Raw genomic sequence first — 12,904 nt, 5'->3', positions numbered from 1 at the left:
TATATATATATATATATATATATATATATATATACATATATATACTGACACGCATACGCACACATATACATATATCATAATGTATGCATTGTAAGGTGTGGGAACAATATAAGTTGTTCGCAAACAGTGGCTATGTTATCGATGGCTGCAGAATAATAACACTTTGACATTGTCTATGGTTTTCAATTTTTGTTATACTGAGTTTCCAATATGTTGCTCATGTTGCACAAAAATCCTGCATACATTTAAATACATTAAATGTAGCTAGATTTAAGTAAGCACCACTTACGTATTAAGTATACATAAGCGTAATTAGATATTTTCATGCGACTACATCGAAACATATACACATATATACATTTTACTCAGAGTTTCACGTTCCCGTTCGTCGGGCAGTTGTGATACAGTATCACAACTGCCCGATTAACGGGAACGTGAAACTCTGAGTAACACCTTTTTTGTGAAGTTTTTGCAGTTTTAACAAAAAAGCATGTTGCTCTACCTTCAGTATTCGAGTACTATTTTTTTCAACCTTGTTTTGCATTTATGTGCTTACTTGTGGGTGTGTAGGTGTGTGTTTGCGTATATATATTGTACACACACACACACACACAAACACTTACACACACACACAAATACACACACACACATACACACACACAAACACTTACACAGAAACACTTACACGCACACATTTATACATACATATAGTTGAATGTCCATTTGCTTGTATTCATCTACATATTCATACAAATGTGTACATGTATTCACATATGTATAACAGCTCACACGCATACATTTAGTACATATAATGGATTCACACACTCACATACATGTAATTACGCACACACGTACGAGTAATTAATGAGGTCCCTTATTCTTGGAATGACTCTTTCTCTACCACGAATGGTAACGGGTGCAATTTTATTGCAGTAGAGCAGGGATTTTCACACAGAACAGTTTCTTGGTACCCTCCACGACGGACCATTCCACTATCAGACGTAGCTGTCAAAGAGAGAGAAAAAAACCCAAATTATTTCGTTATGGTTAAAAGCACCGGCTAGGAGAAATTTTGAATGAAATTACTTTCAGTATTTGATATTTCGTTCTAAATAAAAATCTAACCAAGATCGAATTTATCTGATGTCAGTTGGTTGAATTTTAAAGTAAGTAGCAGGTATATATTGAGGACAGTTGATCTGTGTCCCGTTGTTCTAATGTTAAAAACCACACACACCTATATATGTATGTATTCATGCTCTCTTCAATTTTTATTCATTTGAAGCCTCCCTGTAAAAGAAGTTGTTGGTCTCTAACAAAAATACAAAACTCCATCGTTGGAATGTATCAGGTCATCCCATAAGTTTTGTCCGAATTTTTAATAAAGAAAACAAGTGGTCAAATGTTATATTTAATTGAAATTTAATCATCAATGTACTTTCCCTGATTATCTATGACTTTCTTCCATCTATTTACAAGCTTTTTAATCCACTTATATGACCTATGCAAAGGGATTTAAAAAAGCAGCGGCAGAAAAGATAGATTAGCCGGAAAAAAGGAAAGCTCCAACAGCTAGTAACCCTATAAGAAAGCCCATGTGATTCTCACCATACAATACTGCTCTCGCATCTAAGACGTTGTTGTTGCTGTTGTTACGTACCAAGATGTCATAAACTGCATAAAAATACCAACCATTTGTTTGGCATAAAGTCTCTTGCTGGCACTCTTCAACTCCTGCATCAAAGACGTGTCGTCTGTTTCATTGTTGTCTTTTCTACCATCACCAGAGTGGCTCCTGGTCCCCAAAACTGGTTGATTTCAGTTGTGGTCCACTCGATTCACTCATCTTCCTTCCTCACCTTACTCTTATTGTGTCTTCCACTGTTACCAGAATCCTTTCTGGTCACTTACACTCATTCTTTCTTACCCAGTAGCATCAGTCCCCTAAAATTCGTATCCAAACGCTCAAGTTTTTTTTTTACCTCTCAAACTTTAACTTGCAGTTATCTAATTTAAAACCACCCTAAAAAACCACCTTTTTAACGGAGCCTTGCAAGTATTCGGGTCAGGTCAATCATCAGCAGATGATAACATCATTTCCTCCACTAGTCTCGGGTGCTGTGCATGACCCTAAAACGGATCTCTGGTGCTGTCTTCTCTGGTCTGTCTACACACTTTAAAAAAGCAGTCAAACAAGTCAAACAAGTTGAGATATGTGAGTGCCGCGCGTGTGTGTGGATAGCATACACGTGCACACACACACACACGCACATGCACACGCACACGCACATGCACACACACACACACACACACACACACACACACACACACACACACACACACACACAAACACTTTCTATTTCTGTCTCTCTCTTCTTCTCTCTCTTTGTCTCCCTTCCTCTCTCTATTTGTCTAAAAGAAAACACAAAAACAAAAAGAGAACATTTTTGATTCTTACCTTAGGGAAAATTGCAGAAATAGGAATGACCGACTTGTAGGTGTACTTAACACCTTGTTTTAGAGGACAAGTGAGACCCTTGCCGGAGCAGGCATTAGGGCTTGTTGTTGGGAAGGGCACATGCATACCGCTGATGATTCCAAAGACACTGTCTAGAGCGGTATGGACATCAGAATCTAGAACCAAAATAGCAGAATAATTTCTTTACTTTATGAAAATTCAACAGAATATTTCAGAAGTGTAAATTTTTCAATATTTCCAAGACATAGTAGCAAATTCCTCTCATAAGCACAGCGCTACCATCTTAAAACGAAAAAACAGACATTAACCCCAAAACATATGAAACAATATAGGCTTCAAATAACTATTCATTTACAGTGGTTTTATAAGTTCCGTGGCCCCTTTTACGAGAAATGAAATCGACCAGGGTTCCTCTCTATGTCTTTTGTAACAGAATGGGATTTAAATTTGAATTTCCAACAGCAACTGGAACAGAATTTTGGTATTTCCTGCTGGAAAATACTGAAGCAAGGTCATGGTCGGAATGTCTTTGAGTGATAGGTATTCGATGCGACCAAACAAGAAACACCACCACCACCACCGCCGCTGCTATTACTACCATCATTACCATCACCATCACCATCATATACATCAACACTACAACATGGCGATGAGTGATATCCTACTGTGCAGTTTCCTGATTCTTTAGCACGGCATATTCAAGAAGGAAGGAGATAAGGGGTCGCCAGTATTACCACCACCACCACTGACAACAACAATAAAAGCAACAACAATAACAACAACAATAACAACAACAACAACAACAACAGCTGCTACATTAAACAACAACGATACAACATGAATAATGAAGCAGAAACAACCAGAGAGAACCTACTGAGAGTAAAGTCGATTTCAATTGTTACTTGTCCACCCCTGGGTAAAATACACGGTGAACTGTCGCAATTGGAGACGCGGACATCGCTGACGGTGCCAAGCTCTGATTCTGAAATTGAAAACGCAGATTCAATAATATTTCACTTTTAAAAGTTATTTCTACCAATTTTTTTTTTATAGAAATTAGAGTCAGCAATGAAAGTTACGACGTTACGTACACGAATACGTTTATATAAACAATGCGATCTTAGATAGAAAAATTGGTTATAGGCATATATGCATATTTAAGGAATTCTTGCTCTTTCTTCAGATTGTTCCAAAAATTCTGAGTCCATTCTCATTTTGGTGTACATGGTCGATATTTCCGATGCTTTCAATCATCTCAGTTTACAGATGCAGGCTGGTGGCGTCAACATCCTCGCGGCAGAAGAAAACCTGAAGGCGTTTAAAAAAAAAGCTACTTTTATGGAAACGACGAACAGAGAATGATAGCTTCACAAACTTTCCCCTGCTGGACGATTGTGTAAGTAAGATCGAAGGCATGTCTGGAATTGGAGACATTTCTGTACCTAGGAAGCTGAAGGAAGCAACTGCCATGCAAAGTCTCTCGACGGATACTTCTCCACCAGACGATCATATCCAACATGGCTGAGACCGCGATTCACGTTTAGTGTTGCCACAGCAGATGTCAACGGTGGATACCTCGACGAAATCATTGAACTTCAGCAGAGCCAGCTTCAACGGCAACTCTCCAGAACAACAACATTCTCAACGTTTTGGTGTCACCAAATCATACCATAACCTCATATTGCTAAGAAAGCCCTTGAAATACTCACACCATTTCTTACAACGTATCTTTGCGAGTAATCCTTTTCTAGGATGGTAGACATGAAAACTAAGAAAAGGAACTGACTTTGTTGCTAAAACGATATGAGAGTGACTCTCGCCAAAGGAAAGTCGCGCATTTCTGAACTTGTATCTAAAAGGCAACAGCAAAAGTCACATTTATTTGCAGTAAATATTCATTGAGTGATGTTTTTGTGTTAAATTCATATTTTCTTGGTTTTGTTCTTAGAACACAATGATTCTGATGCATGGTTCATTTTGTGCACTAATAAAATATATATATCTTATTTTTCCAATTACGAAGGGTTTCGGTGAATGCACTGATGAAGCTTGCAGGGTTCAGTACCTCCAATAAGGTTAAGAACCACTGCACCAAAGGATCCAGAGAAACTGGCCCAATGAAAATATGGCTTGGAAAGGAACTTTCATCCTTTTTGATACACACACGCACAAACACACACGCGAGCATGCACAAGTTTTCAGTTTCCGTGTGCCAAATTCCCTCACAAAACGTTAGTTCGTAAGCCCTGGGCTATCGTTAAATGTAAGTAAATAAAACACTTGACCAAGAGTCTGCGCAAAGTCATGTGGATACAAAGCGGACTTCTAAACAGCAGAGCCACATCTGCGCAATAAGCATAAAAAACTAGGTCGCATATTAACTGTCAACACATACACACACACACACACATGATGTGTGTGTGTATGTGTGTGTGTGTAATGTTTCTGTAGAAAGGAAATCATTTTTTACGATGGGTAGGGGCGGGAGCGGAAACAATCAGGTTTTGTTCAATATTGTACAAATATAACAAAAACAGTAAATTTGTCAATGAATGATGGTTTCCTGGGAATTTTCTTTCATTTAGCTTTCTTTTTCCCTGTTTTATTCAGATTTTTTTTTCCTGGGAAGTATTTTTCACTTTTCCTGGATTTATTTTGGAAGAAATCATACTTCTATTTCAAGGAGTTCCAGCGACCGCTTAAGAGTCCCATTGTGGACACACACTCCATCTCTCTCTCTCTCTCACTCTCTGTCTGTCTCTCTCTCTCTCTCTCTCTCTCTCCCTCTCTCTTTCTCTTTCTTTATTTTACGTATATGTGTGTGTCTATGTATGTATGCAAATAATATATATTTGTGTTATACGCATGTGTGTTTGTGTGTGTGTGTGTACCTGTGTGTGTGTGTGTCTGTGTGTGTGTGTCTGTGTGTGTGTGTTTGTGTGTCTGTGTTTGTTCCCCACCATCGCTTGACAACCGATGTTGGCGTGTCTACGTTCCCGTAATCTAGCGGTTCGGCAAAAGAACTAGGTTTACAAAAGAATAAGTCCTGGGGTTGATTTGTTCGACTAAAAGCGGTGCTCCAGTATGACCGCAGTCAAATGACTGAAACAAATAAAAGAATAAAAAAAAGAAAGAAAACAGAAAATCCTGAATAACTTACGGCAAGCTAGGTATGGCGAAGCACTAACGACGAAAGCGAATGCGAGGAAGAAAAGAGGTGTGAAGTAGAGGCTGTTATTCATGGTCGAAGGAGACAAGCTAAGGCTTGCAGAGAGGTTTTGGTTGAAAATTTCGATATGACTTGTAGTGTACGGATAAGAGATATATAAGGCAAAAATGGTGGATATTTACTGAAGTTACGTGTGGTTTGATTGGTGGCAGCTTCTTGGGAGATAGCGCGATATATTAGAACGAGGCGGGAGAAGAGCCATGTGTATTTGTTATCAGTGGTAGGTGTGTGTGCGCTTGTATGTATGTGTATGACTTCGTGTGTATGCGTATCGGTGTGTATGCGTGTGTATGTGTGTGTGTTTATGTGTATGTTCTTGTGTGTATGTGTTTTCCGTGTAGGTGTGTGTGTGTGTGTGTGTGTGTTTGTATGTATGCGTATTTTCTCGTGTGTGTGTGCGTTTGTGTTTCTATGTATGTGTATGCTATTGTTTGTATGTGTGTGTGTGCTTCTATGTATGTGTATGTTCTTGTTTGTATGTGTGTGTGTGTGTGTGTGTGTTTGTATGTGTGTGTGTGTGTTTGTGTGCGTTTGTACTTGTGTCCATGCAGATGTTTATGTGTTTATGAATGGCGAGGAAACCGATCGAATGTTCGAACAGTGAAACACGCGCATTTTTTGTTTCTATATCTTTTACCGTTTACTTGTTTCAGCTGTTAGACTGCGGCCATGCTGGGTCACCTCCTTGAAGGACTTTAGTCAAATAAATTGAACCCTGTACATTTTTTTATTCAACGCTTACTACTTATCCTATCGGTCTCTTTTGCCGAACCTCTAAGTTACAGGGACATAAACAAAACGACACCGGCTGTAAAGCGATGGTCAGAGACGAACACATGTGGAGGCGCAATGGCCCAGTGGTTAGAGCAGCGGACTCGCGGTCGTAGGATCGCTGTTTCGATTACCCGGGCGTTGTGAGTGTTTATTGAGTGAAAACACCTAAAGCTCTACGAGTCTCCGGTAGGGAGTGGTGGCGAACCCTGCTGTACTCTTTCACCACAACTTTCTCTCACTCTTACTTCCTGTTTCTGTTGTACCTGTATTTCACACTCTGTGTATTTCAAACTCTGTGTCACGCTGTATTTCCCCCGAGAACTACGTTAAGGGTACACGTGTCTGTGGAGTGCTCAGCCACTTTCCCGTTAATTTCATGAGCAGGCTGTTCCGTTGATCGGATCAACTGGAACCCTCGTCGTCGTAACCGACGGAGTGCCGCGATATATACATACATACAAACATACATTTGCTTTGTAAATCAAAATATAGATAGCGAATACACCGGCTAAAATCATTTGTATATCAATAATTAAATATATAAAAAGAAATGATTTTCAATTAATTATAGAAATATTTTTTTTAATTAAATGGTTTATATTTTATTCTTAGCAAGCCACAATTTACATCTTTTCCTCCAGTTAAATTTATATACAAATGTGTATTGTTGGTTTAACGAATGACCGCGAGTGAAGCTTCAAAATACATGAAATATTGTAGCATAAAGGCAGAATAATATCTGCCTTTTCGCTCATTGTTATTCTTATCATTAAAAGAGTGAGAAATGTGTGCTTTTCAGTTCGATTCTTTGCCTTTGGTGAATGAGTCACATTTTTATTTTGTTTGTGTGTATAAAAAAGTAATTAAAAAAAGTAATAATGAATATGCACAGTACACGAGCTCTCTCTCGTGCGGGCGCATACACACACACACACACTTACAGAGGCGAATGGGTGTTGTACAAACGGCTGAAATAGAACTCCATACACATCGCAGAGTATGTACCTATGATCTATTGGCTTTGAAGCTGCATAATTGATTGAAGTACACTGGCACGAAACTGTGAGCCTTTGAGCCGCATACGTGACTTCAAAAATAATAAATCATACATACATGTACGTGCTTACATACACACACACATACATACATACATACATGCATGCACACACACGCACACACACACTCACACACGCACACACGGAGGAAGGTTATGCCAAAAGCAAAGTAGAAATAGGCATAAGTTTTTTTAACAAACATAGGTCGCTTAAAATGCATATGTTAGTACAATAACTTTTCTCTATACAAAGCTTTTTACGCCATAAACGATGCACTGACGCCATCGTTAAACCCAACTCTCGGCTTCTCTTTGCAAAAATCCGGGTAAGAATCTCCACTTTGTCTGTGCCACCAAATCGATGTCCCGAAATCTCTCCTCCATTGATCCAAACAGGTGGAAGTTGAAAGGAACCAGATCTTGGTTGTTTGGTGGTTAGGGACCAATCAAGAAGAATGGCATCCTTGTCATCCCCAAAACAATCTCTATGTCTTTCTGTGCCGATCGCTGGTTCTTGAACTTCTTAGGCCTTGGAGAAAAGGTGAGACGCTCTTCCATATATGAACTTTCGTTTCCGGATCAAAAAGATGCTGCCACAGTTCATCCGCTGTGACTAGAAGGAAAAGAAACGTGGTGTCTTCGGTAGTTTCCGCGCTTCCAGCAGATCAGAGTAGACATCCCCACTTTTCTTCAAATCGGTTATTAACTACTCGAGTAGTCCCTTTGTACACAGTTTACCAAACCCAAAGTATTCTACCATCTTCCGTAATGCATTGTAAGCACGATTCAGTTACGTGGCAAGCTCATAGATCGTGACTCTTCTATCTTGTGCGAGTCACTTCTTTCACTTTCAGGGTTCGTTTTAGGGGTCGCAGTTGATGGTCACCATCGTTTGTCTTCAATACTGGTTTCCCCTTCTTTAGACTTCATCCATCGGTTCACATTGTTCTTGTAAATGATGTCATCTCACTAAAAAACCTGCAGCAACCTTCTCCATCAAAACCTCAGTGACAGCGTGTTGTTTCTGCTTGGAATCCCTTATTTTCCTGTAATGAAGAACGGGACGAAGAGTTTCAATAGAGAAGGAGGTATTCTATCAACATATGCAATTTTAGCGATCTGTGTCAGTTAATAATAAAAGAAATTGTACCAGTTTTTGCATTCCTGTACAACCCTCGCGTGCGTGTGTGCGTGCGTGTGTATGCACATATGCATACTTATAACGCCGCATACTTACATGTATATATATATGTGCACCTGTACACATACACACACACACAAACACACACACACATACACACACAGATATATATAGTTGTGTGTGTGTTGTGTCGTACACGTATGCATACCCAGATGCCAACTCGATATAAGCAAACAGAAACGTCATCACACACACAAGGAATCTTTTATCAAGTAATACGCCCTACCTTTGACAAATACATCTGCAACAACAACAACAACAACAACAATAAAAACAACATCGATATTCAACTCTCGTGACAATTCGTTTTATCGGATTTAATCTGATATACTTTTGTTCTCATGAATGTATGTACATTTCATAGAAACTAGATAAACATAACCTGTCAGCGACCTTGCGTGGGTTTCAACCACCCCGTGCAATGGCCAATTCGGACTTCCTCAACTCATCTTACCCTTCATTAAACATAGCCCCAGCTTACTGCAAACACACCTCAATAATGCGACCAGCCTATGGGGGTCACGCAGGACGCACGCAATTCGTGACGCCACTCGAACAGTTACAGCTTTAAGCGCGTCGAAGTGCCTACTACCATGTGAAAAGCTAAATTTGTAGCTAGTAGCGAAATAGTTCGATGATAAGGGTTTTGATTAGGGTTAGAGCCGGCCCTGGGGTTGCTGGCGCCTTGGGCAAACTGAACTTTGGCGTGTACGAGCTGACGGTCATGAAAGCTTCCTTGTCTCTGTCATGCCCCGTAGCACATGGCGCCCCGTAACACATGGTGCTCCATAGTACATGGTGCCCTGTAGCACATGCCGCCCTCCCCCCTCGCCGGGCAACCTTTGAACTCAGAACGTAAAGACAGACGAGATACCGCTAAGCATTTCACCTAGCCTGTTAACGCTTCTGCCAGCTCACCGCTGTGATAGCTAAAAATATGGTCTTAAAAAATTACTGAAGGTGGTGCCCCAGTATGACCACAACTCATAGACGGAAACCGCTAAAATGAATGGAATTCTTGAGCGTGAGAAAACCCGATAAACGTCTTTTAATTATCTGAATCGACTCAAAGCTTTGGTTACTACTTAGTTTTGTGGCTCCGGTAATATTAATCAAAGCCGGATTTGAAATCAAAACGCAGTCGCATGAAATAGATAAAAGTCTAACAGCCTATGACATGTGGGATATGCGTCAATTAAATTGAGGGATCGGAGTTCTCCTTCAAACATGGACAACGTTTCACAGTGAAAAACAGCTTCACATGTGCTTCGGAGAACCTGATGTACATATTAACCTGCTCTGGGTGTCAAGAGCAATACATAGGCCAAAACCAAAAAACAGTCTACATCAAAGCATGGCTCTGCACAGATCCCAGATCAAAAGTCCCCAAAACAGAAAAATAGCATTCAGCCAACTCATCGACATTTGCGCCAAAAACAAAAATCCAAGGTTCATCGTTTTACCACCTTGCCCTTAAAATCACCGACCTTCTTCCTAAATTAGAGATAATCGATATTGTAATACTGATTTTAGAGTAAGGTGGTGAGAGCTGGCAGAACCGTTAGTACCCGGGGCGAAATGCTTAGCGGTATTTCGTCTGTCGCTACGTTCTCAGTTCAAATTCGGCCGAGATCGACTTTGCCTTTCATCCTTTTAGGGGGCGATAAAGTTAGTACCAGCTACGTACTGGGGTCGATCTAATCGACTGCCCCCCCCCCAATTTAGGGCCTTGTGCTTTGTGTAGAAAAGAATAGAGCGAGTATTGTTATTGTTGTTTCAACCAAAGTCCACCCTAATCGAGCAGAGCTATGACAAAGGGCGTTCCAACCGTGACCAGATCATGCTTTTGTGTATGCAGGACTACATTATAAACGGTGTTCTTTCTTTTCTTTTTTCTTGATATGGTGTGAAGGCGTATGGATGAGTGGTTAAGGTATTCGGCTCAGGATCGTAAGGTTGTCGGTTCGATTTCCGTCTGCGAATTTTTTTCTTCTTTTTTTTTCTTCTGGCCATTATGTCTTCAACATTTTGTGTCCTGAAAGCGAAATAAACATATTATATCGCGCGCGCGCGTGCGTATGTGTATTTACGTATATGCTTATATTTATATATACGCACTTATATACAGATATGTACTTATGTATATGTATATAAATACGTACACACACACACACACAAACACAAACACATGTGCACGTATATGTATATATACGCCCATATCCATACATGGAAACAGTCTCTCTATTTCTCTTTATCACACACACACAAACACACGCGCTCATATATGTATATATAAGCCTATATACATACATAGAAACATTCTGTCTATCACACACATGCACACATACACACACACACACACACACACACACACACACACACACACACACTTCCACTCACACAATTTAATGCTTCCCTATTTTAGCCTCTGCTGAAATTCCTTTTTCGGCTGATTCGAATATCTGTGTCGGTAAACATGTCCTCAATATAACAACTCCATCGCTGGCGATTATTTCCGGGATGGCTAAGATGAATAGAGGCTCAGCAATATGAAATACAATATGGTCCGACTCAACAAATCGTCATCAATGGATTTCGAAGTACATCCGACATAGTAAGTAAAGTTAAATGATTGAAACACTCACTGTTGAGGTGACCTCAAACATACATTTATAGTATGTGAGAGCCTATCTAAAGCCAGGAAATTGGGCTTCCTCTTCATGGTAAAGCAAACTCTTCAGATCTAAACATTTGTTGACCTCTGCTCCTCTTGACAGTGAAGTATAATTGGTTAACATTGGCGAGAGAATGAGTATGGCTTGTTAGTGTTTATTGTGTATTGTTGGTTGTTTCAGGTGCCGATGCACTCCTGAGCTGACAGAGATATCGTCTCGGCCTACCAGAGAGGAAACGGTTTGGGACAGCTGTTTGGGCTTTGGATGCGGGCGGTTTGGCATCACGGCTGACACAACATTCAGCCTATTTTGGTGATGGAGCAAAACACACACACACAGGCACATACATACACACACACACACACACACATACATACAAACACACACACATAAAAACACACACATATGTATAAATGTGTGTGTATATGTGTGTGTGTGTGTGTGTGTGTGCGTGTGTCGAGCTTCCTTTCAGTTTCTATTTACCAAATCCTTCGTCTTGCGTCTTGTGAGTGGATTTAGGGGACGGAAACAGAAAGAAGCCCGTCGTATATAAATATAAATATATTTGCGTGCATGTGTGTGTGTGTGTGTGTGTGTATGTGTGAATGTCTGTGCGTGTGTCTAAAGGAAAGAAAGGGGTTAAAAATCCAGGTAAATATTTTATAAGAAGTCCGTAGGGATCAGACTTGGCCAACCAAATTGTCCAGTGAAAGTTATGGTAATCCACATCGACCATAAAGTTACTTTCCGTTACCCGTCTAATTTGTAGACCTGGACTTCAAATACCAAATACATTTAATATAAGGTGACAGAGTATAGTGGAAAAACACAAAAAGTGGAGAATTATGCATCCCTTTAATTAGCTTGTGCACGTTTCGGATACTTCGGTAAATTCCGAAATCATATCAACCAATACCATATTTGATTGAGTAATATTGTACGGAGACAGAGAAATTAAACACCAGCGAGCTGACAGAAAAGTTAGTACACCGGGCGAAATGCTTAGCGGCATTTCGTCTGTCTTTACGTTCTGAGTTCAAATTCCGCCGAGGTCGACTTTGCCTTTCAACCTTTAGAAGTCGATAAATTAAGTACTAGTTGCGTACTAGGGTCGATTTAATCGACTGGCCCCCTCCCCAAAAATCTCGGGCCTTGTGCCTAGAGTAGAAAAGATATATTACAGAGATTCTTCTCACTCATTGTAGTGACTAGTATGTATCTACTACAACAAGGACGACAGCAGCGACATCAACAATAAAATAGAGCAGTAAACTGCATTTCCGAAAGCTTAAAACTACGTTTAATCAAATCAGCAATCGACATCCCGGTAAGACCCGGATGTTTTTTGCAAAACAAAATGTCAATGGCCTTATTTTTATAATCCTTCTTTCATTTCTCGTCAAAACAATGATACTTCTTCCTTTTTGGAACAAGAAGAAAATACAGTGGAGGTGGTGGTGGTGGCGGCGGTAGTAAGGGCGGCAGGACAGGA

The 12,904-nt window shown here is 40.1% G+C and overlaps 1 protein-coding gene across 1 annotated transcript; it reads right to left on the bottom strand.

Annotated features, from left to right (window-relative positions):
* Positions 1 to 6: 6 nt before the first annotated feature.
* Positions 7 to 5,831, bottom strand: LOC106884063 (ecdysteroid-regulated 16 kDa protein). Its single transcript, XM_014935279.2, has 4 exons — positions 5,640 to 5,831; positions 3,354 to 3,461; positions 2,459 to 2,634; positions 7 to 1,005 (listed from the first exon to the last, which is right to left on the bottom strand). Exons 1-4 carry the CDS (start codon positions 5,719 to 5,721, stop codon positions 925 to 927), a joined length of 447 nt encoding a protein of 148 aa, XP_014790765.1. The 5' UTR covers positions 5,722 to 5,831; the 3' UTR covers positions 7 to 924.
* Positions 5,832 to 12,904: the final 7,073 nt, after the last annotated feature.

Source organism: Octopus bimaculoides, chromosome 11, assembly GCF_001194135.2.
Source record: "Octopus bimaculoides isolate UCB-OBI-ISO-001 chromosome 11, ASM119413v2, whole genome shotgun sequence".
NCBI classification, from domain to species: domain Eukaryota; kingdom Metazoa; phylum Mollusca; class Cephalopoda; order Octopoda; family Octopodidae; genus Octopus; species Octopus bimaculoides.
The sequence above is the reverse complement of the archived record's forward strand: the minus strand, read 5'-3'. Positions and strand labels throughout refer to the sequence as shown.